Here is a 24481-nt window from a genome sequence, read left to right on the forward strand (position 1 = left end):
CCAAGAATTAAAATGCTATTCTTAATAGTTGTTCCTTTCCTGCCTTCTAGATTCATGAATATTTTCTACCTTCTTTTCACTAATTATCTCTGATTTTTTCCCCCTGATATTCTGCAGAAAGAAACCTTATAAGATGCATTTCCTATATAATGTTAATTTATCAAATACCATTTGCAGCTTTTTGGATAAAACAAAGATAAAGGATCTCTTTCTCTCTCTTTCTTCCCCCCGCCCCCTACTACCTACCTATATCTACATATACACAAAGAATTTCCTTTCAGAAAGTACTTTTGGTGTTGGACAGGACTGCCTTTAGAGGTGATGAAAACCACTTTGTCCTGGGATTTAATCTAGATTGATGTGTGATTCTGAAAACAAAGAAATGGAGTAGGACCTTTTGAGTCCTTTTTAGGCATTTTATTCAATTCAAGCCAATGAATATGCACCTAAGTGCTCAACTGTTTTAGATGCTATGGATGATATCAGCATGTGAAAGATATGGGTTGTGGCAAGTACACATTTATAATATTCTACCCACCAAAACACACAAAGAAAAAAAAATCAACATGGTAGCAATAACAACCAAGAGAATAAAACACAATCCAGAATATATTCAATCAGTAGAAGGTAAAGTGCAGATTTATAAATTTTGTAGAACATCAGAGAAGAGCTAAAATAATGGGAAGTTCTCATTGAATTGCTTAATTCACTTAAGAGATAAAATTTAGAGAATTAAATTTTATTATTCTTGAATTAAGTATTACAGAAAAATCTATGAATACTGTTTTGCTTTTTTGCAGAGACAAAAAATTGAGGGTATCTCCAACTACTTTTCAAATATCAAATCGCACAATATATTTTTAGGCTAAACCAGTTGATTGTATTGATAACTGGCTAGAAATTCTTCCTCCATTTCCTCCCATTACACACACATTCACAAAAAGGGAAAGAAAAACGAGCTGGCCCAGAATATAACCATTATTTATGGTCTACCAACTAATTTCTTTTCTACTGATGACTTCTTGAATGTTAGCAACATACTACGGATGTAACTGGAAGGAAAACCTCTTGCAGTTTTACTAAGGACGTCCCAAAACATTTAGCTCATGTCATAGTTACTTCAAAATGCCAACATCACCAGCTACTTGACCTACATATCATAAAAAATGGCATTGCTATTCTGAACTATGTACTTTGTCACCCCATGTATTTGTCCAATCTCTTATTGAAGTGTGTTGTGTAACCTTAGAATTCTAAGTTGTCAATGCTTCTGTTTGGAAATGTGACAATTATTTGTATTAGCTCAGGTAGGTTGAGACAAACTAAAAGACGTTGTGTTTCTCCCTTCTGGTAAATCTTCACCTATTTATTTGACTGATTGATCAGGAGCTGTCACTTCAAATATGTTTTTCATCTCTTTTGAAGTGTTAAGTTTGATGTCCGTCACCCTGGGAAACCTCCCTACGATGGGATTTCAATAATAATAGTTTCTATTTGTCGGTCTATTACTACCTATCTATCCAACTATCTGTATCTTTAATTTTTCTAAAATGTCATCTGTTACTATTCTTCAGGCCGTTTAGAGGGAAAAAGCAACTACACGATCAACTCTACTCCTGTTGTGATTTGTGGTCTTATTTTCCAGACATTTGTGATCATATGTTTCTGAGATGCCTGAAAAATACATCTAAAATGTATTCTTTCATATTTCTTCAATTTATTTTCTTAAAAAGAACCTGAGGGAGGAGGCAGAGTCACTATGCATTATTTTATCTAGTCTGGGCAATGCCCCCTTTCCCAGAATTCTGGAAGAAAACGTTACTCCAGTGTAGAGTCCAGTGCTTAGTCCTAATTCCTACAAAGAAACTACAGGAATCAGACAGGGGGATTTTATAATTAGATCAGTCTTTGCCTCATGCACTCCTTTCTCTTGTTTTATTAAAACTGGCTAGATAATTGAAGGACTAGCGATATCTAGAGTTTGTCCTTTTCAGGGAGCGAACCTATAAGAAAACTGAAAATCATTTTATTCAAACTCAATGGTTTTGAATATTCTTGATTTGTATTCTTGGTATAATTCTACCAAAGAATTCATTCTCTGAACACAATGAAGAGTGAGGTAGGACACAGAGAAAGTTGTGATTTCCTGCCTAGTCAATGATAAAAACCACTGTTGGTCAATCTACTAGGCTTTCCCTAGGGCTATTTTCAGTATTAAGTGTTACATTGTTACTTTGATTAAGGTGACTCTTCAGTTGTTCATTTTCATAATTTTCCACGGTGTGTTTTTAAATAATAAACATAATACCATTTATTGAGCTTCTGCATTGGGTCAGGCATGTGTTAGTATTATTTACAGTAAAACTATCTTCACAACTCTCCAAAGAAAGTATTATTTTAAGGAGGAGGAAACAGAGAGGTTAAGTAAGTTATTCAATGTAACACAGCTAGCAAGTTGCACAGCCAGGACTGGAACTTGGGTCTGTCCGACTTCAAGGCCTCTCTTGCTAACGAATTTATGTAACAGCACCATTTCGTTGTATACTTTATGTACTCTGTTCACTTGTTAGTGTGTTCGTTTTTCATGTACTTTGATTCATTCTACGAGTATCTTTCTAAAGAAATGGTTGTATAATAGAAAAGGGGCTCATATCTTTAAATCTTACAATGGAGGCCTCTATTAGCAGCTCCAAAAAGAAGAGTTCAGCCAGCATTTGGCTTGCAGATACATAAAAAACTATCTAGGCTAACTCCTAGAGCCAAGCAGTTCTCAACACCTGGATTACTCTGAATTTAAAAATAATGAGCAGCAGCGCCTCTAGGCTCAGTCCAATTTGGCTCCAAAGTGCAGCTAGCTTAGGAAACATTACGTTTACTTTTATTGAATTACTTTCAATCAGTTATTAAATACTTACTCCAAGTAGAACTGTGCTAGGTACTTTGTAGATAGACCCAGTCACTTCCCTCGGGGGTGTTCACAATGTAATGAGAGAGAGAGCATATATTCACTTACTACAAATACGGGACTGGTGCATAGAGAGCCGGAATATAAGGTCGTGCAGTGGCAATTGTGTCCATCCAGTCATGCCGTAATGAAGGCTTATGTTATGAATTAGCATTTGGGAAGGTCTTTGGTTGTAAGGTTAGACCATATACCGTCCTTCAGCTATAAAACAGGTCATATTAGCATCAGTCTGGGTGGGTTCTTCGAAGCCATGAGTCTATGGTAATGAAACCAGAAGAGGTCTCAAAGAAGAAGAAGTGGAAAGAAGCTGAACAAAGAAAACTAAGCTTCCACATTCAATAGCAAAGCAATATTTCTTCTTAACATCAAACAAGAAAGAAAGAAAGAAAATGGCCAACTTGAGAGGAACTAGTAGAACAGATGACAATACACGTTTTATTTCCATTAGCCCTTACATCTAAGGTTTTTAAAAGTGCTTTAGAAAATATTAGGCCTCGCAGTATCTTTATGAGAGAGGCAAGTGTTATTATCTCCATGTAAAGGTGGGGGAAAGAAGGCACAGAGGTCTGCTGCTTTTATGCCGAGTGAGGCCAAATATTTTGTGGAGTATTTGAAATGAGACTTGAAAATAGAGAAGCGGAGAGAGTAAAGGCTGGAAGAATTTGTAATTGAGGGGCATAATTTCACACCACATAAGTGTCTAGAGAACGTTAATATAGTGAATCTTCATTTCCAGTGAAGTGGAATGAAAGCCTTGAATTGCTACAATGCACCACATCGTGCAAATAGCAATTTCAGTTTCAGAAAATCCTCCACTCACAGTAGAGTTGTTCAGTGAAAATGGTCATGATGAGGATTTCACACATAATTGTCCAAAATACGTTTGTAATTGTATACGATATATGTATGTGTGTATATATATATATATATACATATATATATATATAATGTTATATGTATTATATGTATACACATAGAATACATCTATACAAACTTTCTCAGTTGAAATATTAAATATTTATGGGCATTTGTAGACTCTTAAAATATACTTATGGATATCTAATATGTTTTGGCTCCACTGTGTTATTTGTTCACATCTTTCTTTTCCTTCTCCTCGTTGCCTTTTTAAATACTGCTTTTATGTGTGTTCTTTTTCATTTTGGAACGTTCTTTAAAATGTTTTTTTCCCCAGGGAAGCTAGATGGAAATAGCTCACTAAGAGTAAATATTGCAGTCCTAATTTATTTACAAAAAACATATAAAACATAAATACATATCGATTTGCTTTATGTAGAGACTTTAAGTCCCAACATTCCCGGTGAGAAAGGTGGTGCTGATAGTTGTTGGTTTTCATATTTTTTCAGTGGACTATTTGAAGAGGAAACATTTAGAAAGTTAGGTTGTCTGTCAATAAGCTTCTGACCAAACTAGGACTACAAATCCATGACCTTGACAGCAAGTTAGGACTTTTCAAGCAGTAGTGCTAATGATTATACTTGTTTTAAGTGACTGATTATACTTGTTTTAAATGGCTCTTGTTTTAAGTGACTAGTACCCTCATTCTTTTTCCATAAAAGATTTGGGGTAACAGTGCTTTCATTGTTAAACTAGTTTCAAAGGATTAGTCACAATTAACCTTTTTGAGGAGCAAATCAAACTTATTCATAATAGATTGAAATGATTAAAGCTGCTTATGCCTGAGTTGCAGCTATAGTTTGAAGTTACAATATACTATTTCAGGAATTATATTTAAATATAGCTGTAAGCCTTTCTCAACTGGTGTAGGGGATAATCAAGGCCTGATGCCCTAAGGCAGCAACTGTATGTAAAAAAATTACCTTTTCTCCTGTGCATCTGGAATGGCACTAGTTATGTACTATCTTTGGGAGAATTGAGAAAATTGTCAAGTAATTTTCTGTGTATTGTAGTTCAGATGAAGAATCTTGGTTGAGAATGCTCAAGTTCTTTGCATTTCTACCCTCTTTTAACAACCTTCTCTCCCTGGCAAAATATTAACAACAAGCCTTTGGGGAAATCTGCTTTATGTAAAGCATATGTAAAGCATAACACTCTTTACATGTACACACTGTGGTTACAATGTACTGAAGCAGGTAAAGGTTTTATTAACGATAGGCAAACTCTGTTAGACCATACCAGCCAGGCCAATATTCTAATTATCTCTCTGTAAGGTCCCTAGAGTAATATAAAGGACATAAAGGGAATATAGTCAACCCTGAGATGGTCTATCCTGGTATCTCACAATAATACTGTCTTCTTTAATAATCATTTCTCTCTCTCTCTCTCTCTCTCTCTCTCTCTCTCTCACACACACACACACACAGAGTATTTAATATCTTCCACTAAAAAAGCATACAAGCATGGTTGATATTTAAGTAATATATAATAAAAAACCAAGAATGATGTTGCTATAATTAATTTCATGAGCCATGTCCTTAAGTTAAAAAAAAAGAAATCAACTTACCAACAAGAACAGTGAAGATTAAAGAATACAATAATTTCATGTTATAGATATTTACTGTAGTCTTTACTCTTGTTTCTCCTGGGTTTTGGTTATTATTGGATAACAAAACTTTAACTATACTCTATTAGTAAAGGAGATATTTTTAGTGAGTAAATAATGAGAATTTTTGTATTCTATCTATGCTGTTTTTCGTATCTTGTTTCTAAATTACTTGTGTCTTGGGCCATGTGGATTTGGTGCTACAAATGCTGATCAAAATGGCTCCCAAGCAGAAAATTATACATACATTCTTCCAGTGGGTGAATTATTCCCTGGAAGTTATTACTGAATTTTGGAATCTGGGTTTATTTTTTTTAACAGACAACTGTACATGTCAGTTCAAGCTGAACCTGCTTGAAACGAAGATAATGGAACACCAAAGGGAAATGAAAGGATGTTCAGTTCTCCTTCTTTTGGAAACAAGCTTTACAAGTCCATTCAATGTGTTAGCTAGCCTAGCGCCTCTTTCAGTCGACCCCAAATTAACATATACAGTTGACCCTTGAACAACAAGGATTTGAACTGCTCAGGTCCACTTCTACGCTGATTTTTTTCAATAAACACAGTCAGCCCTTCACATCTGTGAGTTTTGCATGGGCAGACTTAACCTTCTCGGATGAAGGCAGTATTTTTGCATTCCGAGTCGCAAGTTGGAAATAGTGTTTTCCATCAGACGTTGGTTGAATTTGCAGGCGTCAAGGGCTGACTATAAAGTCAAAAGTTATTTGCTCATTTTCAGATTTTCGACTGAGCGGGGACGAGCACTCCAACCCCAACATTGTTCAAGGGTCAACTGTATTTTTAGGGTTATGCCATTATAGAGATAAGCCACAGATTTCAAAGGGCATCATGTAAATGTAAGAGGAATAGCATTAACAAATTTAGACTTCTTATGCAGTGATATGGTAAGTAATGAATAGTTTGTTCATTTGCCTTGAAATATAGAACTATCATTTTTCTTGGGGAAAGTACAATGATCATTCTGCCTTAGTATAATGTATAAATAAGTTTCCCAATGAAATCATCTCACATCCAGTGTATCTCATTCACTTCTGCTATAAAGCTCAATTTCAACTAAATCTAATATGTAGCAGGAAATCTAGTGTTAGTATGTACTATCAGTACACATGAAAGGAAGACATTCTTTGTTTTGCCTACACTTCCTATTGATGTAACACAAAATATTCCTTATGGCATCTAGTACAATAATTTAGGTAATAATGTCACCAGTTAAAGCTATGACATGGACATAATACATAGTTTCAGTTAGCCTATCAGACACAAATCTTCAGGAAACTAGGCTTTATTGGTTCAGATACTTGCCTGCTTGCTTTACAGAACACTTTGTTAAGTGGAAGGAAGAATAATGTCTCCAATTGAAAAACAGAGGGAGTTTGGGGCTGGCAGAATGCAATTGCCCAAGTTAGAGTGAACCAAATTGATGTGAAATCATGTAGATAACAATGTGATGGGCAGTGAACAGCATTTGTTTATGAAGACAGATTATGCCAGGCAAATCTGATTTATTTGGTCTTATAAAATTACTCAACAAGTTTGTGGATAAAGAAAACTCCATGGACAAACAATATATCTAAATGTTTGTAAAAGCTTTTGATGTGGGTCTGCATGAGATTAAGATAATTGAAATGCTGGGTAGATGTTGCCTGGATAACAATGCAATGGTGCGGTTATCAGATTTAAAACAGAGTAATCGTAAAAAATGAATCATAATATCTAGTTGATATATTTGGCAGAAGACCATAAAAGAGCTAGTGTATTTATAGATCAATATGTTTTTTTAATAATTTTATTTTTTTATATTAGTTTCAGGTGTACAAAACAGTATAATGATTAGACATTTACACCCCTCACAAAGTGATAACCCCCCCTAAATTTACTACCCCTCTGACATCGTATATAGCTGTTACAATTCCATTGACTATATTCCCTATGCTGCTGTACTCCACATCCTGTTACCATATATATATATATACACATATACATATAGATATACATATACATATAGATATACATATACATATATATACATATATATGTATATATATAATTATAGTTGATGTTCAACATTATTCTACTTCAACTTTAGTTGTACAGCACAGTGGTCAGGCATCTACACAATCTATGAAGTGACCCCGCCCCCGTCCCCTAAGTCCAGTGCCCATCTGGCACCTTACATAATCTTTACAACATTATGGATTATATTCCCCATACTGTATTTCATGTCCCCGTGACTGTTTTGTGACTACCAATTTGTCTTTTCTAATCCCTTCACCTTCTACCACATCCTTCAACTCCCTCCCCCCATCTAGCAACCATCATTTTTTTTCTCTGTATCTCTGAGTCTATTTCTGTTTTATTTGCTCATTTATTCTGTTCCTTAGATTCCATATAAGGGAGATCATATGGTATTTGTCTTTCTCAGTCTGACTTATTTCACTTAGCATGATATGCTCTAGGTCCATCCATGTTGTTGTAAAAAATAAGATTTCATTCTTCTTTATGGCCGACTAATACTCCATTATGTATATGTACCCCATTTTCTTTATCCAATTGTCTATTGATGGGCATTTTGGTTGTTCCCGTATCTTGGCTATTGTGAATAGTGCTGCAATAAACATAGGGGTGCATATATTTTTTCAAATTAATGTTTTGGATTTCTTTGGATAAATATCCAGGAGTAGAATTGCTGGGTCATAAGTACCTCTATTTTTAATTTTTTGAAGAACCTCCATACTGTTTTCCATAGTGGCTGCACCAATTTGCAATCCCACCAACAGTGCACTAGAGTTCCCTCTTCTCCACATCTTCGCCAACACTTTATTTGTTGATTTATTGATGACAGCCATTCTGATGGGTGTGAGGTAGTATCTCATTGTCGTTTTTATTTGCATTTCTCTGATAATTAGTGACGTTGAGCATCTTTTCATATGTCTATTGGCCGTCTGTCTTTTTTAGAGAAATATCTCATGTCCCCTGCCCATTTTTAATTGGGTTGTTTGTTGTTTTGGTGTTGAATTGTATGAGTTTGTTTTTTTTAAATAAAATTTGGATATTAACCCCTTATCAGATGTATCATTGGCAAATATCTTCTCCCATTCAGTAGGAAGTCTTTTTGTTTTGTTGATGGTTTCCTTTTCTGTGAAAGTACTTTTTAGTTTGATGTCCCATATATTTATTTTTTTCTTTTGTTTTCCTTGCCCAAGGCAATATATCAGTAGAAATATTAAAACACTAAGGGTAATGTCTGTGAGTTTACTTCCTATATTTTCTTTTAGGACTGTTATGGTTTTGGGTCTTACATTTAAGTCTTTAATCCATTTTCAGTTTATTCTTGTGTGTGGTGTAAGAAGGTGGTCCAGTTTAATTTTTTGGCATGTATCTGTCCAGTTTTCTCAGCACTATTTATTAAATAGACTGTCTTTACCCCAATGTAAATTCTTGCTTTCACTGTCATAGATTAAATGACGATATAGGCATGGATTTCTTTATGGGCTCTCTATTCTGTTCCATTGATCTATGTGTCTGTCTTTATGCCAATACCATGCTGTTTGTTTATTATAGTCTTGTAGTATGATTTGATATCATGTAATGTGATACCTCCCAGTTTTTTCTTATTTCTCAGGATTACCGTGGCTATTCAGGGTTCCATATAAATTTTAGGATTATTTGTTCTAGTTCTGTGAAAAATGTCATTGGTATTTTGATACGGATTATGTTGATTCTATATGTTGCTTTGGGTAGTATGGACATTTTAACTATATTAATTCTTCCTATCCATGAGCATGGTATATGTTTCCATTTATTTGTATCTTCTTTAATTTCTCTCTTCAATGTCTTACAATTTTCTGAGTATAGATCAGCATTGTAAGCAAGTATAAAAATTATTTAGCCCACAAAAATTTGTTTACTCTTTTTTCAGGAGATAACATATCATAAATAAAAATTAGTTCAAAATAGTTTACTACTTGTCCAAAATGTACTATTACTTTATTTTGGCTTCTACTGATATTTATAAAATTTGGAATTTGTGGTGTCTGCCAAAAGCATTAAAATAGATAATCTTAAGTTTGATAGATTTACAGAACACAACAAAACTTAATGAAAATCTTATGTAGGTTTGTGAATAAACTTCTTTATAGATTTTTTTTTTTTTTTTAAGGAGGGCACAGTGGCCTATGTGGGATCAAACGGGTAACCTTGGTGCTACTAGAATCATGCTTTAACCAACTGAGCTAACCAGCCACCCTTCTTATAGATTTTTAAGAGCTGAGAGATAATTGAAAAGAAAATAGCTATAATAATGGTAATAATTTGGAGAGAAACAGAAAGTATAAATAAAAATTGAAAGAGGATATGGAAGGAAAAATGAATACAGTGTGATGTGTCTTAAAGTTTTATTGTCAAATTTCAATATATGTACACGTGGGTTACATTAAAATATTTAACAAAATCTATGAAATAGCTGCTAACCAGCCAGAACAGACATTGGCTGTATAGCTCGAGTAGGGCCCTAAAGACCTCTTGGTATGTTGGACAGTAACTCTTCAGTTGATGGATAATGGGGTGGGTGGGTGTTGTTTGGTAGAGGTTGGAGTGACCAAGGAATCAGGAGAACATTGGAAAAGGCTGTGGCTAGGTGCTAACTGAGGTGGAAGTACTTTAATCTGTTACCAACTGATGCAGCTTTTCTGGTGGGTTCCAACTTTATAATGGCCAAAAGATCTAAGAAAAGTAACAGAAAATTTGAATAGGTTAAATTATAAAAAATGAAACAGAATTTCAATAAATAGATCACAAGATGTTAAACTTCATTACTAATTAAATAAGTACAAATTTATTTTAACAAAAATACTTTCTACTTATCTAATTGGCAAGTGCTTTTTTTCTTTAAAAAATCTTTTTTTTTTTAAATTATAGTTGCCATATAATAGTACATTAGTTTCAGGTGTACAGCATAGTGATTTGACATTATTACACCGGACGATGTGTTCATTGCACTAAGTCTAGTGACCACTGGTCACCATGTGCAGTTATTACAATATTATGGATTATATTCCCTGTACTGTACACTACATCTCTGTGACTTATTTATTTTATAACTTGGAAGTTTGTACCTCTTATTCCCGTTCACGTTTTTCACCCATCTCCCCTCCCCCTTTCCTCTGGCAACCATCTGTTTGTTCTCTGTTTCTATGAGTCTGTTTTTCTTTTGTTCATCTCAATTTTCTAGATTCCACATATAAATGAAATTGTACAGTATTTGTTCTTCTCTGTCTAACTTCTCTTAGAATAATACTTTCTAAGTCCATACATGTTGTTGCAAATGGCAAGATTTTATTCTTTTTTATTGCTGAGTAATATTACATTGTGTGTGTGTATAAATTCACACACACACACACACACACACACACACACACACACACACGGTGCCAAAAAAATGGATACACATTTTAAGACAGAAAAAATGTATTAAGATTGTAATACTCAATATATACTGATAACAAAAGATGAATACAAGCCACGTTGATTTCTGCATTTACAAGAGGTGCTCAAAGTGCTTACCATCAGCGTCCAGACATTTGTGATTACAGCGAACTACTGCTTGAGCAACGCTGACCAAAGTGTCCACTTGTATCCATTTTTCCGGCACCACTGATATTATATATATATGTCTATACATATAATATATTGCAAATATATCTATATATTTGCATGCCACATCTTCTTTATTCATTTGTCTATCAATTGACAGCTAGGTTGCTTCCATAGCTTGGCTATTGTAAATGGTGCTGCACTGAACATCGGGGTGCATATACCTTTTTGAATTAGTATTTTTGTTTCCTTTGGATAAATACCCAGAAGTAGAATTTCTGGGTCATCTGGTAGTTTTATTTTTAATTTTCTGAGGAATGGCCATACTATTTTCCATAATGGCTGCACTTTACAATTCTACCAACAGTGCAAAGATTTTCTTTTCTCTACATCCTCGCCAACACTTGTTTGTTGATTTATTGATGATGGCCATCTGACAGGTATGAAGTGAAATATCTCATTATGGTTTGGGTTTGCATTTCCCTGATGATTGAGCATCTTTTCATATGTCTGTTGGCCATCTGTGTGTTTTCTTTGGAGAAATATCTATTCATGTCCTCTGCCCATTTTTAAATTAGATTGTTGTTTTGATATTGAGTTATATGAGTTCCTTATATATTTTGGATAATAACCCCTTATAGGATATATCAATTGTGAATATCTTTTCCCATTCAGTAAGTTGTCTTTATTTTGTTGATGGTTTTCTTACCTATGCAGAATCTTTTTCATTTAATGTAGTCCTATTTGTTTATTTTTGTTTTTGTTTCTCTTGCCCGAGGTGATATATCCAAAAAGATACTGTTAAGACCAATGTCAGTGAGTTTACTGCCTATGTATTTTTCTAGGTTTATGATTTCGCATCTTACGTTTAAGCTTTTAATCCATTTTGAGTTCATTTTTGTATATGGTGTAAGAGAGCAGTCCAGTTTTGTTTTTTTGCATGTACCTATCCAGTTTTCCCAGCACCACTTAGACTGTCTTTTCTCCATTGTATATTCTTGCTTTCTTTGTAGTAGATTAATTGACCATATAAGTGAGAGTTTATTTCTGGACTCTTTAGTCTGTTCCATTGACCTACATGTCTGTTTTTGTGCCAATACCATGCTGTTTTGATTATTATAGCTTTGTAGTATAGTTCGAAATCAGGAATTGTGGTATCTCCAACTTCATTTTTTTCCTCGAGTTTGCTTTGGCTATTTGGGGTCTTTAGTGGTTTCATATAAATTTTAGAATTATTTGTTGTAGCCCTGAGATGAATGCCAGTGGTATTTTGATAGGCCAAATATTTTTTTTTTTTTATAGTCAGATCTTTATTTAACATTTTCATCTGCCAACTTAGCGTTTTCCACCAACTCGGGGAGCAGAAACCTTCACAGGCTTCACAATCTTTTGCTTAGGCGCTGCCTTTGTGGGAGCCTTAGCAGCAGCCATTGCTGTCTTTTTAGATGCTTGCTTAGCCTTTTTTGCTTCCTTGGCAGCCCTGATAGCTTGTTCTCGTTGAGCCTTCCTAACTTTAGGTTTCTGATTTCTCTTGGCCATTATATCAGCAAGAGACGCACCAGTGATGGCCCTCTGGAATTTGACTGCTCGGCGGGTTCTTTTCTTTTGATTTTCTTCCGACTGTCCTTTTTTGTGCTTTCTTCTGTAGAGAACTGTCCAGTTTATCTGTCGAGGATTCCTCTTGGAAAGGAATGCCGACTCACATTTTGCATTAAGAAATTGGAAAACCTTCCCGTCGGTCCTGGCGTAGCGCCTCCCGTGTCCGGGATAGATCTTGTACCCACTGAAACTGCACAGCTCGACCTTCATGGCTGTGGCTGCCGGAAAGCCAAATATTTTTTTCTTATAAGTTACAGAATATAGTTATGGGGAAAGGAAAAGGAGCATCCCTAAGCCTGCTGATAGAAGTATAAATGGGCACAAACTTTCTAAAGGACAGTTTCTGAATATTTATCAAAAATATTTTAGGGGGTGGGAGATGAGGGTAAGGGGGATCAAATATATGGTGATGGAAGGAGAACTGACTCTGGGTGGTGAACACACAATGTAATTTATGGATGATGTGATACAGAATTGTACACCTGAAATCTATGTAATTTTACTAACAATTGTCACCCCAATAAATTAAAAACAAAAACAAAAACAAAAAACAGCAAATAAATCCTGTACCAAATCTCAGGAGGTGTAAAAAAAAAAAAATTTAAATGTTAGGTTGACTTAATGGTTCTGGTAGTGTTAGGCTAACTTAGATGGATCAATCCTCTTAGTGAAAATAACTAAAAGATCTGGATTTAAAATCTATTCTTAGAGCATAAAAGGACATGAAAAGATAGTATGGAATTAGCAGACTAAAGTTGAAGGAGAAATGGGAATTCTCCCATGTAAGACCTGGCCTTATTTTAATATAAGACCGGGTATAATATAATATAATATAATATAATATAATATAATATAATACTGGATCTTATATTAATTTTTGCTCCAAAAGACGCATTAGAGCTGATGGTCCGGCTAGGTCTTATTTTCGGGGAAACATAGTAGTAAGAAATGGCAAAGAAGGGGTGGCCGGATTGTTTAGTTGGTTAGAGTGCAAGCTCTTAACAACAAGGTTGCTGGTTCAATTCCCACATGGGATGGTGGGCTACGCCCCCTGCAACTAAGATTGAAAACAGCCACTGGATTTGGAGCTGATCTGTGCCCTCCACAACTAGATTGAAGGACAACGACTTGACGTGGAGCTAATGGGCCCTGTTAACACACTGAAACACACTGTTCTCCAATATTCCCCAATTAAAAAAAAAAAAGCTACTGTTTTAAAAAAAAGACAAAGAACATGAACAAGCAATTCACAGTCAATAAACATTTTAAAATGAAAAGCACCATAATCCAAATGAAAAGAAAAATGAGATACAACTTTTTGCTCGTCATATTGACAAAGACATTTAAAAATACCTACTACCCAATGTTAGCAAAAGTTGGCACTTTTCGTAGGAGGTAGCATGGTAGATTTGAGGAAATGGGTGAAAGGAAGGTAAATATGAGTGGCTGCCTAAGGACATATCGGACTGCTGGACATCATGGAGGTCTTCACTGATGGCGCACACAGTGAATTTCAGTGACTAGTTTGTGTGGTTATATGAATTTTTTTAGCCATGCCCAACAGTCATATATAGAAAGAAGAAATTGAAAAGTTATTATAAGTTAATAAAGGGTGATTTTGCAAAGTAAGTGTGATAAAATGACAAGGGTACAAGAGATTTAAAGATAATGGCAAGATAATGATGGATCATAGGCTAACGGAAAATGAAGTGAATCAGTCATTCCTGTAACTCGTATTTATTGAATCCCCTTGTGAGCTGGGTTGTAGGAAATTCATGTATTTAACCACACAGTGAATTTCAGTGACTAATCTGTGTGGTTATATGAATTTCTTAACCATTTTGAAGTATATAGTTCAACAGTACTAAATGGAACCATCATCATCATCCATCTCCATAACTCTTTTTATCTTGTAATCTGAAACTCCATACCCATTAAACAGTAACTCCCCATACCCCCACTTCCCAGCCAACTTTCTCTACTATTTTGACTACTCTTAAGTACCTCATCTACGTAGAATCATACAGTATTTTTTGTGTATGTTATTGACTTATTTCACTTAGCATAATATCATCAGGGGTCATTTATGTTACAGCACATGCCATAATTTCTTTCCCTTTTAAGGCTGAATAATATTCCACTGTATGTATATACCACTCATCCACTGATGGCCACTTGGGTTGCTTCCATATTTTAGCTGTTGTGAATAATACTGCTATGACCATAGCTATGCAAATATCTCTTTGAGACCTTGCTTTCATTTGGATGTATACCCGGAAGTAGAGTTTCTGGATCATGTGATACCTCTATTTTTAATTTCTTGAGGAACTGCCATACTGTTTTGCACAGCAGCTATACTATTTTACATTTCCATTAACAGTGCACAAGGGTCCCAATTTCTCCACATCCTTGCCAATATTTGTTATTTTTCTGTTTTTTTGCTAGTAGCCAGCCTAGTGGGTATCTTATTGTAGTTTTGATTTGCATTTCCCTAATGATTAGTGATAGTAAGCATTTTTTCATGTGCTTATTGGCCATTTATATACCTTCTTTGGAGAAATGTCTGTTCAAGTCTTTTGCCCATTTTTGCATCAAGTTGTTATTGTTGAGTTTTAGGAGTGCTCTATATATTCTGGATATTAGTCCCTTATCAGATATGATTTGCAAATATTTTCTCCCATTCTATGGGTTGTCTTTTTAGTCTGTTCATAGTATCTTTAATGCACAAAATCCTTTAATTTTCATGAAGTCAGATTTGTCTATTTTTTTCTTTGTCGCCTGTGCCTTTGGTATCATATCCAAGAAATCATTATCAGATCCAATATTGTGAATCTTTTGCCCTATGTTTTATTTTAAGGGTTTATACTTTAAGGTCTACATTCAAGTCTCTGGTCCATTTTGAGTTAATTCTTGTATATGGTGTTAGATAGGGTCCAACTTCATTCTTCTGCATGTGGGTGTCCAGTTTTCCCAGCACCATTTATTGAAAAAGACTGTCCTTTTCTCATTGAATGATCTTGACACCCTTGTCAGAAATCATTTTACCATCTGTGAAGGGTTTATTCCTGGGCTCTCTATTCTATTCCATTGTTCTATATGTCTGTCTTTATGGCAGAACCACACTGTTTTGATTACGGTAGAGCTGTAGTAAGTTTTAAAACAAAAAAGTGTCAGTCCTCCAGTTTTCTTCTTCTTTATCAAGATTATTTTGGCTATTCTGGGTCCCTTAAGATTTCATATGAATTATAGGATGATTTTTCCTATTTTTGGAAAAAATGTCAGTGATATTTTGATAGCGAGTGCATTGAATCTATAGATTGTTTTAGGCAGTATTGACATCCTGACAATATTAAGTCTTCCACTCCATGCACATGGGATCTTTCCATTTATTTATGCAATCTTTCATTTCTTTCAGCAATGTTTTGCAGTTTTCATGGTACAAGTCTTTCATCTCCTTAGTTAATTCCTAAGTATTTTATTCTTTTTGTTGTTGTTGTAAATGGAATTGCTTTTTAAATTTTCTATTTTTATTGTTCCTTGTTAGTGTATAAAAGTGCAACTGAGTTTTTGAGTGTTGACTTTGTATCCTTCACTTTGCTAAATTTATTAGTTTTAACTTTTTTTGTGTGGAATCTTCAGGGTTTTCTACATATAAGATGATATCATCTGCAAACAGAGATAATTTTATTTTTTCTTTTCCAATTTGGATGTCTTTTATTTCTCTTTCTTAAGTAATTACCCTGGCTAGAACTTCCAGTACTATGTTGAAATGGTAAAAGTGGGCATCCTTGCCTTTTCTCTGATCTTAAAGGGAAAGCTTTCAATATTGCATTATTAAATATAATGTTAGCTGTGGGTTTTCCATATGTGGTATTTACTATGTTCAGGTAGTTTCCTTCTATTCCTAGTTTGTTGAGTGTTTTTATCATGAAAGAGTGTTGAGTTTTGTCAAATGCTTTTTCTGTATCAATTGAGATAATCATGTGGTTCTTTTCCTTTGTTCTGTTAATGTGGTAATTACATTAATTTTCATATACTGGACTATCCTTGCATTCCAGGAATAAATCCCACTTGGTCATGGTGTATAATTTTTCAATATGCTTTTTAATTTGGTTTGCTTTTTTGGATCTGGTAATGATTTCTTTGTATTTGTTGATGATTTTTGCATCAATATTCACAAGGGATATTAGTCTGTAGTTTCCTTTTCTTATGTCTTTTTTTGGCTTTGGTATGATGACTATGTTTAAAGTCACGAAAGACCAGCTTGATGATAGCTATAGAGAACAGGAAATGACAAAAAGTAACACAGCAAGTTTGAATTTGAATTAAGAACCAAACAGAATTTTATTGTGATTTTAAATGTTTTTGTTTTATTTCAAATAAAATTTTAAATAAAATTTTATAAATATATTTATATTTTGTGAATAATTGATAAATAAAAACTTAAAATCCAGCAAGAATTTAAGTGTAGATTAGACATCTTAAGACTTAAAGGACCTGTAGATATTCCAAGAGAAATGATCCAAAATGCAGCATGGAGAAAAAAAAAGGGGGAAAATATATACAAGAAGGTAAAAGACAGAAAGTCTAACATAGGTTTAGCCAGAGTTCTAGAGGAGAGAGAGAGAATGAAATGAGCAATTATTTGAAGATTTAACTGCTGAGGAATTTCCAAACTGACAAAAGACTTCAAGACACTGATTTTAAGAAGTCTTATTAACCTGAAAGCATAATAAATGAAAAGAAAACCATACCTACGCACATTGAAGTAAAACTTCTTAAAACCAAAGACAAAGAACAAATATTACAAGCAGTCAGAGAAGGTAATACTTTTAAATGAGCAACAATATACTGATAGCTGACTTTTCACTAGTAAAACTGGGAAACAGGGGGCCGGCCCGGTGGCTGAGGTAGTTGGAGCTCCATGCTCTTAACGCTGAAGGCTGCCAGTTTGATTCCCACATGGGCCAGTGGTCTCTCAACCACAAGGTTGCCGGTTTGACTCCTTGACTCCCGCAAGAGATGGTGGGCTGTGCCCCCTGCAACTAACAATGGCAACTGGACCTGGAGCTGAACTGCGCCCTCCATAACTACGATTGAAAGGACATCTTGACTTGGAAAAAATCCTGGCAGTACACACTGTTCCCCAATGAAGTCCTGTTCCCCTTCTCTAATAAAATCTTAAAAAAAAAAAAAAGTGGGAAACAGAAGACAGTGGAATGTTATATTCAATGTGCCGAAAGAAAATGATTACAACCTAGTATTCTATAGGTAGATGAATAAAGACACGTCAGACACACTGGTGCTAAGATATTTTGAAAATCTACAGTGAAAGATATTTCAAAGTATGTGTTACAGGCAGGAGGAAAATGATCCCATATGGAAAGTGAGATACAAGAGAGAATTAAGAGCCAAGAAAATGAAAACATATGGGTAAATCTAATAAATATTAACTGTATAAAACAATAATTAGTATGGATTTTTAAAAATACAAAATTAAAATGTACAATAATTATAGCATATGTGAGAAAAGATTAAATGCAGGTAAAGTGTTCTCACTTCCTTAATGTTATGAAAAACTTCAATAAATTAAAAATGTGATGTAATTTTAAAATTGATCAGTAAAAAAATACAAAGAAAGGGTATAATTTTAAACTGTGAAATGGGGAATTTGATAATAAAAATGGAAATCATTCTAAAAGATAAGAAAGAAAAAGAAGTGTAATGGATCAGACCAATGGAAGCACTTTTGAAGAGGGCAGATTTAATTCCAAATAGAGTAGCAATTATATAAATGTAAAAGGATTAAATGCTCCAGTTAAAAGTTAAAGATTGACTAGTTTAAAAAAATCCAACTACTGTTAACAAGAGACATAGTTAAAACACAATAATAAAGGTTGTAATTAAAAGGAAAATACATTCCTTGCAAACACCAATCAAAAGACAGCTAATGTGTGTAGAGATAAAACAGACTTTAAGTCAGAAAGCATTACTTCAAATAAAGAGGGATACTTTATACTGATGAGATGTTCAGTTAACTAAACAGATGCTGCTTTTAATTCATGTGGACCTATGACAAAGTCTCAAAATGTGTAGAGTGAAAATTGAGAGACTACAAAGAGAAATAATGTAATGTACCATATATATATATGTGTATATGGGAGAGAACATATAACTATATAATAATTGGTATGTACAATGACAAAATACACATTTTTTTCAAGCGTATGAATGGAATTTATCTGTATTTATATATTTAGATATAATAGATAAAGATTGATAAGGCTTTTTTTTCTCCTAGCCAGGTGGGCCATCCTCATAATTGTTCCAAAATGTTTATTTGGAACACACATACACATTATTCTGTATAGTAAAAAGCTAGTTAGATAGTCTCTACCCTTAGGAGTTTCCAGGGAACACCAAGAATATATATTTCAATACTGGGACTGGTATGAGCCAGTTCTGGAGAAGGAATTAATTCATCTCGTTCAGTTTAATTCTCATTCTATGATGTAGGTATTGGTACATCAATTTAGAGATAAATAACTGAGACTCAGCGAGATCAAGTAAATTTCTAAGATCACCTCTTCAGTAAATGACAGTGCTAGAATTTGAATCTACTGTTTTTTTAATGAGCAATGAACCAGGTCCAGAAAATACTTGACCCTTTGAGACTGGAAGTAAGGAACTAAGTATTCTTATACAAGAAATTCTATAAAATGTGGAACATGATGTCTTTATGCGCCACTGCAAACGTTTAATTGTCTGCAGTCCAGGAGAGTTATATACTGAGCTGAAGAAGCAGCTAAATAGTTTGAAGGGGGAGAGCTATCTTCAATGACAGAGATGGTACTAGTGATTGTAAATGTGAGGCTGGCTGAGGGTAAAGAACTATTATTTACCCAGCATAAGAGAAAATAAAATGCCTCTCCATTATGGCATCTTATGCCATTAAAAATCCTTTTCTCTAGCTCAAGTTCACTCTTTTCCAATTGCTTATGGTTTCTGAAGTGAATCCTGATTTCAACAGGCAGTTTTTCCTGACCAAGTGAAAGTCAAGTTGTAAGTGCTCTCTACTTTCAAGTTTTTAGAATGTGTAAGTTATCTATTTCATTGCTAACGCAGGGAGAAAAACACTCATGGAGATAGTATAAGATAGTTCATCAATAAACTATTTAATCCCATTCGAGATTGAACACTTCGGGCCACATCATCTTCTAACAACTATTTTAATGTTCTCCTGGCTGAACTCCCTTCCTGAAGTCTCAATCCCAGTCTCATAACCGTCTTCTCTACATATTTACCGCAGCCCCAGAACTTTACTCCAATACAGCATTTAGAGTTATCTTTCCAAAGCAAAGATTTGATTATATCGTTTAAATCCTTTAGAAAAATCAGTGGCTTTCACTGAACAATACCCATGCTCAATTTTAGTGTGATTATGTAATGTGCTTTGCAATCTGTCCCCAACTTATCTTTCTGGCCTCAGCTCCTCCACTGCCCACCATATGCTCTTACCGCACGAAACAACAGACGGATGCCCCATTGATGGGGGAGTAGTATGCTGTTGTGCCTATATGATAAGAAACGTAGGCCAGGGAGGTTAAATAGTCTAAGTCATACAGCAAGTAGACGGCAGAGCTAGGATTCAAACTCGGGCCTGACTCCAAGTCATGGGCTTAATCCAGTTAAAACTACATTGTCTTCTGTTTTTTATATGTTTTGTGAATCTTGCTTTAACCATATGAAACATAATTAATTTTGAGCATATTAAATATTATGCGTAATCAATGCTGTCTTGCATCATAGTTGGGTATAAAATGTAAGCCAGTCACATAAATTATTCTGTTATTTCTGCAAAATTTATAGTTGTCATTAATGTCAGTAGTTTTCTTCCACCTCAGATACTTAAATAATAATAATATGTTCCATTCATTGAGGGCTCACGATGTGCCATGCATTGTGCTAAGCATTCACATACATAATATTTAATGATCAAAGTACTCTTTGAGATAATTATTGCTATTCCCATTTTGTAACGAGGAAACTCTGGCTACAAAAAGCTAAGCTAGTTCTGTAAAAGTGAACAGCTAGTAGTAGAGCTGGAATTGAACTCAAGACCGTCTCAGTTTACAGCCTGTGACCTCGACCACTACACTGTGTCATCTCCCTTTAAAGCTCTTAGACTGAACTTCTCAATAGCCTGGCTCCTGCCCTCCATGCCCTGTGCCAGGAATTCCTTGGTTTCCACACATGTAGTCTTATCCTGCCAGTCTTGTCTTTCCATCCAAGTAGCTGACAAACTTCTTTCTGCTCCCATTCTCCTAGTTTTCTGGGAACTGAACAGTTTAAGATAGTAGACACTCTGATTATGAGCTGGGGTTTATTTTCCCTGTAGGAAATGACGCCAGAGGAAGGAAATGGGAGTGATCTAAGCCATGGCTTAAGTGGGTGAGGTGTGGAAGAAAAGACCTCCCAAGGGTATACAATGCAAGGAAGACCTTTCTAGTCCTCTCATTTTCCTCCACTGAGATTCCCAAATGCCTGGAATCTGAAGCTCCTTATGACTTTGATTTCCCTTCTCTGTGCTCGGGCAGAATGGGCTCTAGGGCTGCCGTGATTTAAAAAGTGATGCTTTTTTGAATCCAGTGGCTCACGATTGTAGTCATCAACTCATTTATGTGTAGGCCAGGCATCGTTCTACATACGGGATATAAGGCAGTGAACAAAACAAAGAATCTGTCTTTGTGCACCTTATAGCTTGCTGGGGGACAACAGACAATTAAGAAATAAATATATAGTGACAGATAAGTGCCGTGAAGAGAGAAAACGCTGAGCAATGGGATAGGAAATGAAGGGTAATGGTGTGTATAGGGCTGCTCTTTTGGTTAGGGTGGTCAGGACAGAGCTTTCTGAGGTGGTATTCTTTGAGTAAAGACCCGAATGAAATGAAGGAACAAGTCGTGAACATATCTGAAGAAAGAACATTCTGACAGAATAAACGGCTTGAGGTGGAAATGTGCTTGTCATGTTTGAGGAAAATAAGGAGACTGATGTGGGAGGAACAGACTGACTGAGGATGAGAGTGGTGGGAGATGTGGTTTAAGAATAGCCAGGGACCAATCAGAGCTTTGGATTGTATTCCGAATATGGTGGGAAGTCAGTTGAAAATTTTGAGCAAAAAGAATGAAGTGATCATATTTAAATGCTAATAGTACCCATCTTGCTGCTGAATAAAGAATACACTACAGTGGGGCCAGGGCGGAAGCAGAGACACGGAACAGCATGGTGGTAGCGAATCTGAGAAGTGTTCAGATTCAGGAAATGCTTTGAAGATAGAGCTGATAAGAACTGCTAAGGGACTAAATGTGGGGTGTTTGGCTTTTGTTTTGGGGTTTTGATTTAGGCAGTTGATTGAGTGGAAGTGCTATTTACCAAGATGAGGATTAGGTTTAGGAGAGGAAATCAAGAGTTGTTTTAGATTTGTGAGAGACGTTTCACATCCAAGTGCTTGGGGGCGAATAGGCCTGTAGTAGCTGCCACAGGTGTTAATCTTTTACAGGGGTACGTCTATGTGGCGGTGAGGGAGCTGAAAACTAGAAGAAATAAAGTTCCTCCTGAGTTATTCTTCAGATATTCAAGGGATAAAAAGTAGGTCAGTAATCTGAGCTTGTCTTATACTAAGGGAAGAAGTCTGTCTTCAAAACATGTTCTGATTGCTGTTGTCTCAAAATTTCTGAATTTAAATCAAAGTAATTTATTCCACAATTAGAGATAGGAAGCTTAAAATGCAAATAACTTGGGAGATGATTCACTGTTGATGAATTTTTATCAAAGTATAACAGAGTAGATGAAGGTCCTGAGTGTTTGAAAGGGGGAAAAGGATGTCATTGGCAAAAGAAAGGATGTAGATAAAGAAAGCAAAGATTTCAGTCTTGTCAGGGACTGTCCTGTTTATCATCATTTTTAAGTGGGAAAATGGAGAAAGATGGGTTTATAGCTTAAACCTAAGTGGAGAGTATCCATCAAAATTCTTTCTCTCTCCTACCTATTTTAGCCTGCTTTCCACCTTTTAACCCTTAGTCTCTTCCCCAAAATGTTCTTCACCTGGAAGGCCTGTGGCATGACAGAAGCTTGTCACCTCTTTTCTAGGGCCAGAGTTCAAACAGGTGACTCTGGAGAATGCTACTTCTTGGTGGAATTCCTGTTTGATGTTGTACTGCCATTTCTCCAACAGTGTCCTGCGAGAGGGGATACCATATCTAACACCAAAAAGGCTTTAAGGCAGCTTTTGTGTTTTTTTTTTTTTTCTGGTTATCAGAGTGCATAAATCTTTGCCCTTCTTTTAGATGATTTACTTTACGAGGAATCGATGAATTAAAGGGTATGCATGTTTTTAAAAGCTCCTGATATACATTATTACACTGATTTCCAGAAAGGTTGCTATCAAATTACATTTGCGGGGAAGGGAGAGAAAGACCTATTGGAACTACAGGATCTGTTAGAAAAATATTTGACAGCAATTCTTTTTTTAAAAAATAATAATGCTTTTTATTTTGAACATGTAGAAGAGAACCTGCTCTGTGTTGTTATATACTAATCTTGATTTGCTCTGTTTCATAGTGGTACCATAGTACTCACTCAATAGTCGATAAGTATTAGCCTATGGCAGCCAATACGAGTGTTACAGGGTATGGAGAATAGCAGATGCACTTGTACAGTGAGACTGAGGAAACTCTTTTAATGGAGGTTGACTGCTCAGTGGAATGGGGTGATGAGGAGGAGAGGAGAGGTTAGAGGAGGCATTCCTGGGAAGGGGATGGAGTGGGACCGAGGTGAGCGATGCCCCCAGAGGAGGGGGCGTTGCAGATGATAGCGCAGCAGCTCCCAGACCCCCTGCCCTTCCTTACACAGGAATGACGCAGAGCTGGTAGAAGAGCAGCACAGGAGCAAACCTTGTGCAACAGGGGTGATGTCAGTATCCTTTGGGTCAGAGATTTCAGGGTAAATTTCTATAAAGCGGTGGTCAAGAATAAAAACAGCTTTAGGTGGGCCGGGCCCTCTCCCACACAAATTCATTTTCCTGAAAATAACAGAGGGTAGTTACTCCTTGAACACTGTGTTTCTGAACTATCACAGAAAGAATATGCAGCAATTATTTGATGAGTGATTGAATAGATGTGCAGATGGGAGACAGGATGGCTGGAAGGATGGCTGGATAGATGGCTGGACACATTTGCTATCCATCTAATAACTTAACTAGCACCATTCAGTCAAAAAATACTTATTGCGTATCAGTTTCATGACAATTACTTCATTAAGTATTCCCACATTATAACTGCTCTTTTGACTTTTTAAGTTTCCATTATTATTTTTTTCTAATCCACATTCTCAGTTGGTTAAAAGGAGGAAGGACCGAGAGGAGCAGGCTCATATATCTGCATTTCCCTTTCTCTCTCTGGCAGAAAGTTTAGCTAAAGATATTTTCCCTCATGCAATTTCAAAAACAAATGTTGTTCCCTCACCTTAAAACTTTAAATGGCTCTCTGTGTCTGTCGTATGTAATAATATCCAAATTACATGACCTGGTCCTTTATCCTCTTTTTCACATTCTGACATGCAATGATTTTTGCCTTCCACTCTTTTATGTGTGTGTGTGAAATATTTTTACTGTAGTAAAAAATATATTTTAAAAATGTCAATTTTTACAATTTAAGTGTGCACTTCAGTGGCATCAATTGCATTCACAATGTTGTCCATCCATCACCACTATCGATGAACAA

At 35.4% G+C, this 24481-nt stretch overlaps 1 protein-coding gene across 1 annotated transcript; it reads right to left on the reverse strand.

Moving 5' to 3' along the window:
• Positions 1-12384: 12384 nt before the first annotated feature.
• Positions 12385-12921, reverse strand: LOC117023682 (60S ribosomal protein L24-like). Its single transcript, XM_033108750.1, has one exon. It carries the CDS (start codon positions 12906-12908, stop codon positions 12435-12437), a length of 474 nt encoding a protein of 157 aa, XP_032964641.1. The 5' UTR covers positions 12909-12921; the 3' UTR covers positions 12385-12434.
• Positions 12922-24481: the final 11560 nt, after the last annotated feature.

This window comes from Rhinolophus ferrumequinum, chromosome 6 (assembly GCF_004115265.2).
Source record: "Rhinolophus ferrumequinum isolate MPI-CBG mRhiFer1 chromosome 6, mRhiFer1_v1.p, whole genome shotgun sequence".
In the NCBI taxonomy this organism is placed as follows: Eukaryota; Metazoa; Chordata; class Mammalia; order Chiroptera; family Rhinolophidae; genus Rhinolophus; species Rhinolophus ferrumequinum.

What these genes read in the sequence shown, in the direction of transcription:
- LOC117023682 (XM_033108750.1), bottom strand. Translation starts at nt 12,908, where the DNA reads ATGAAGGTCGAGCTGTGCAGTTTCAGTGGGTACAAGATCTATCCCGGA.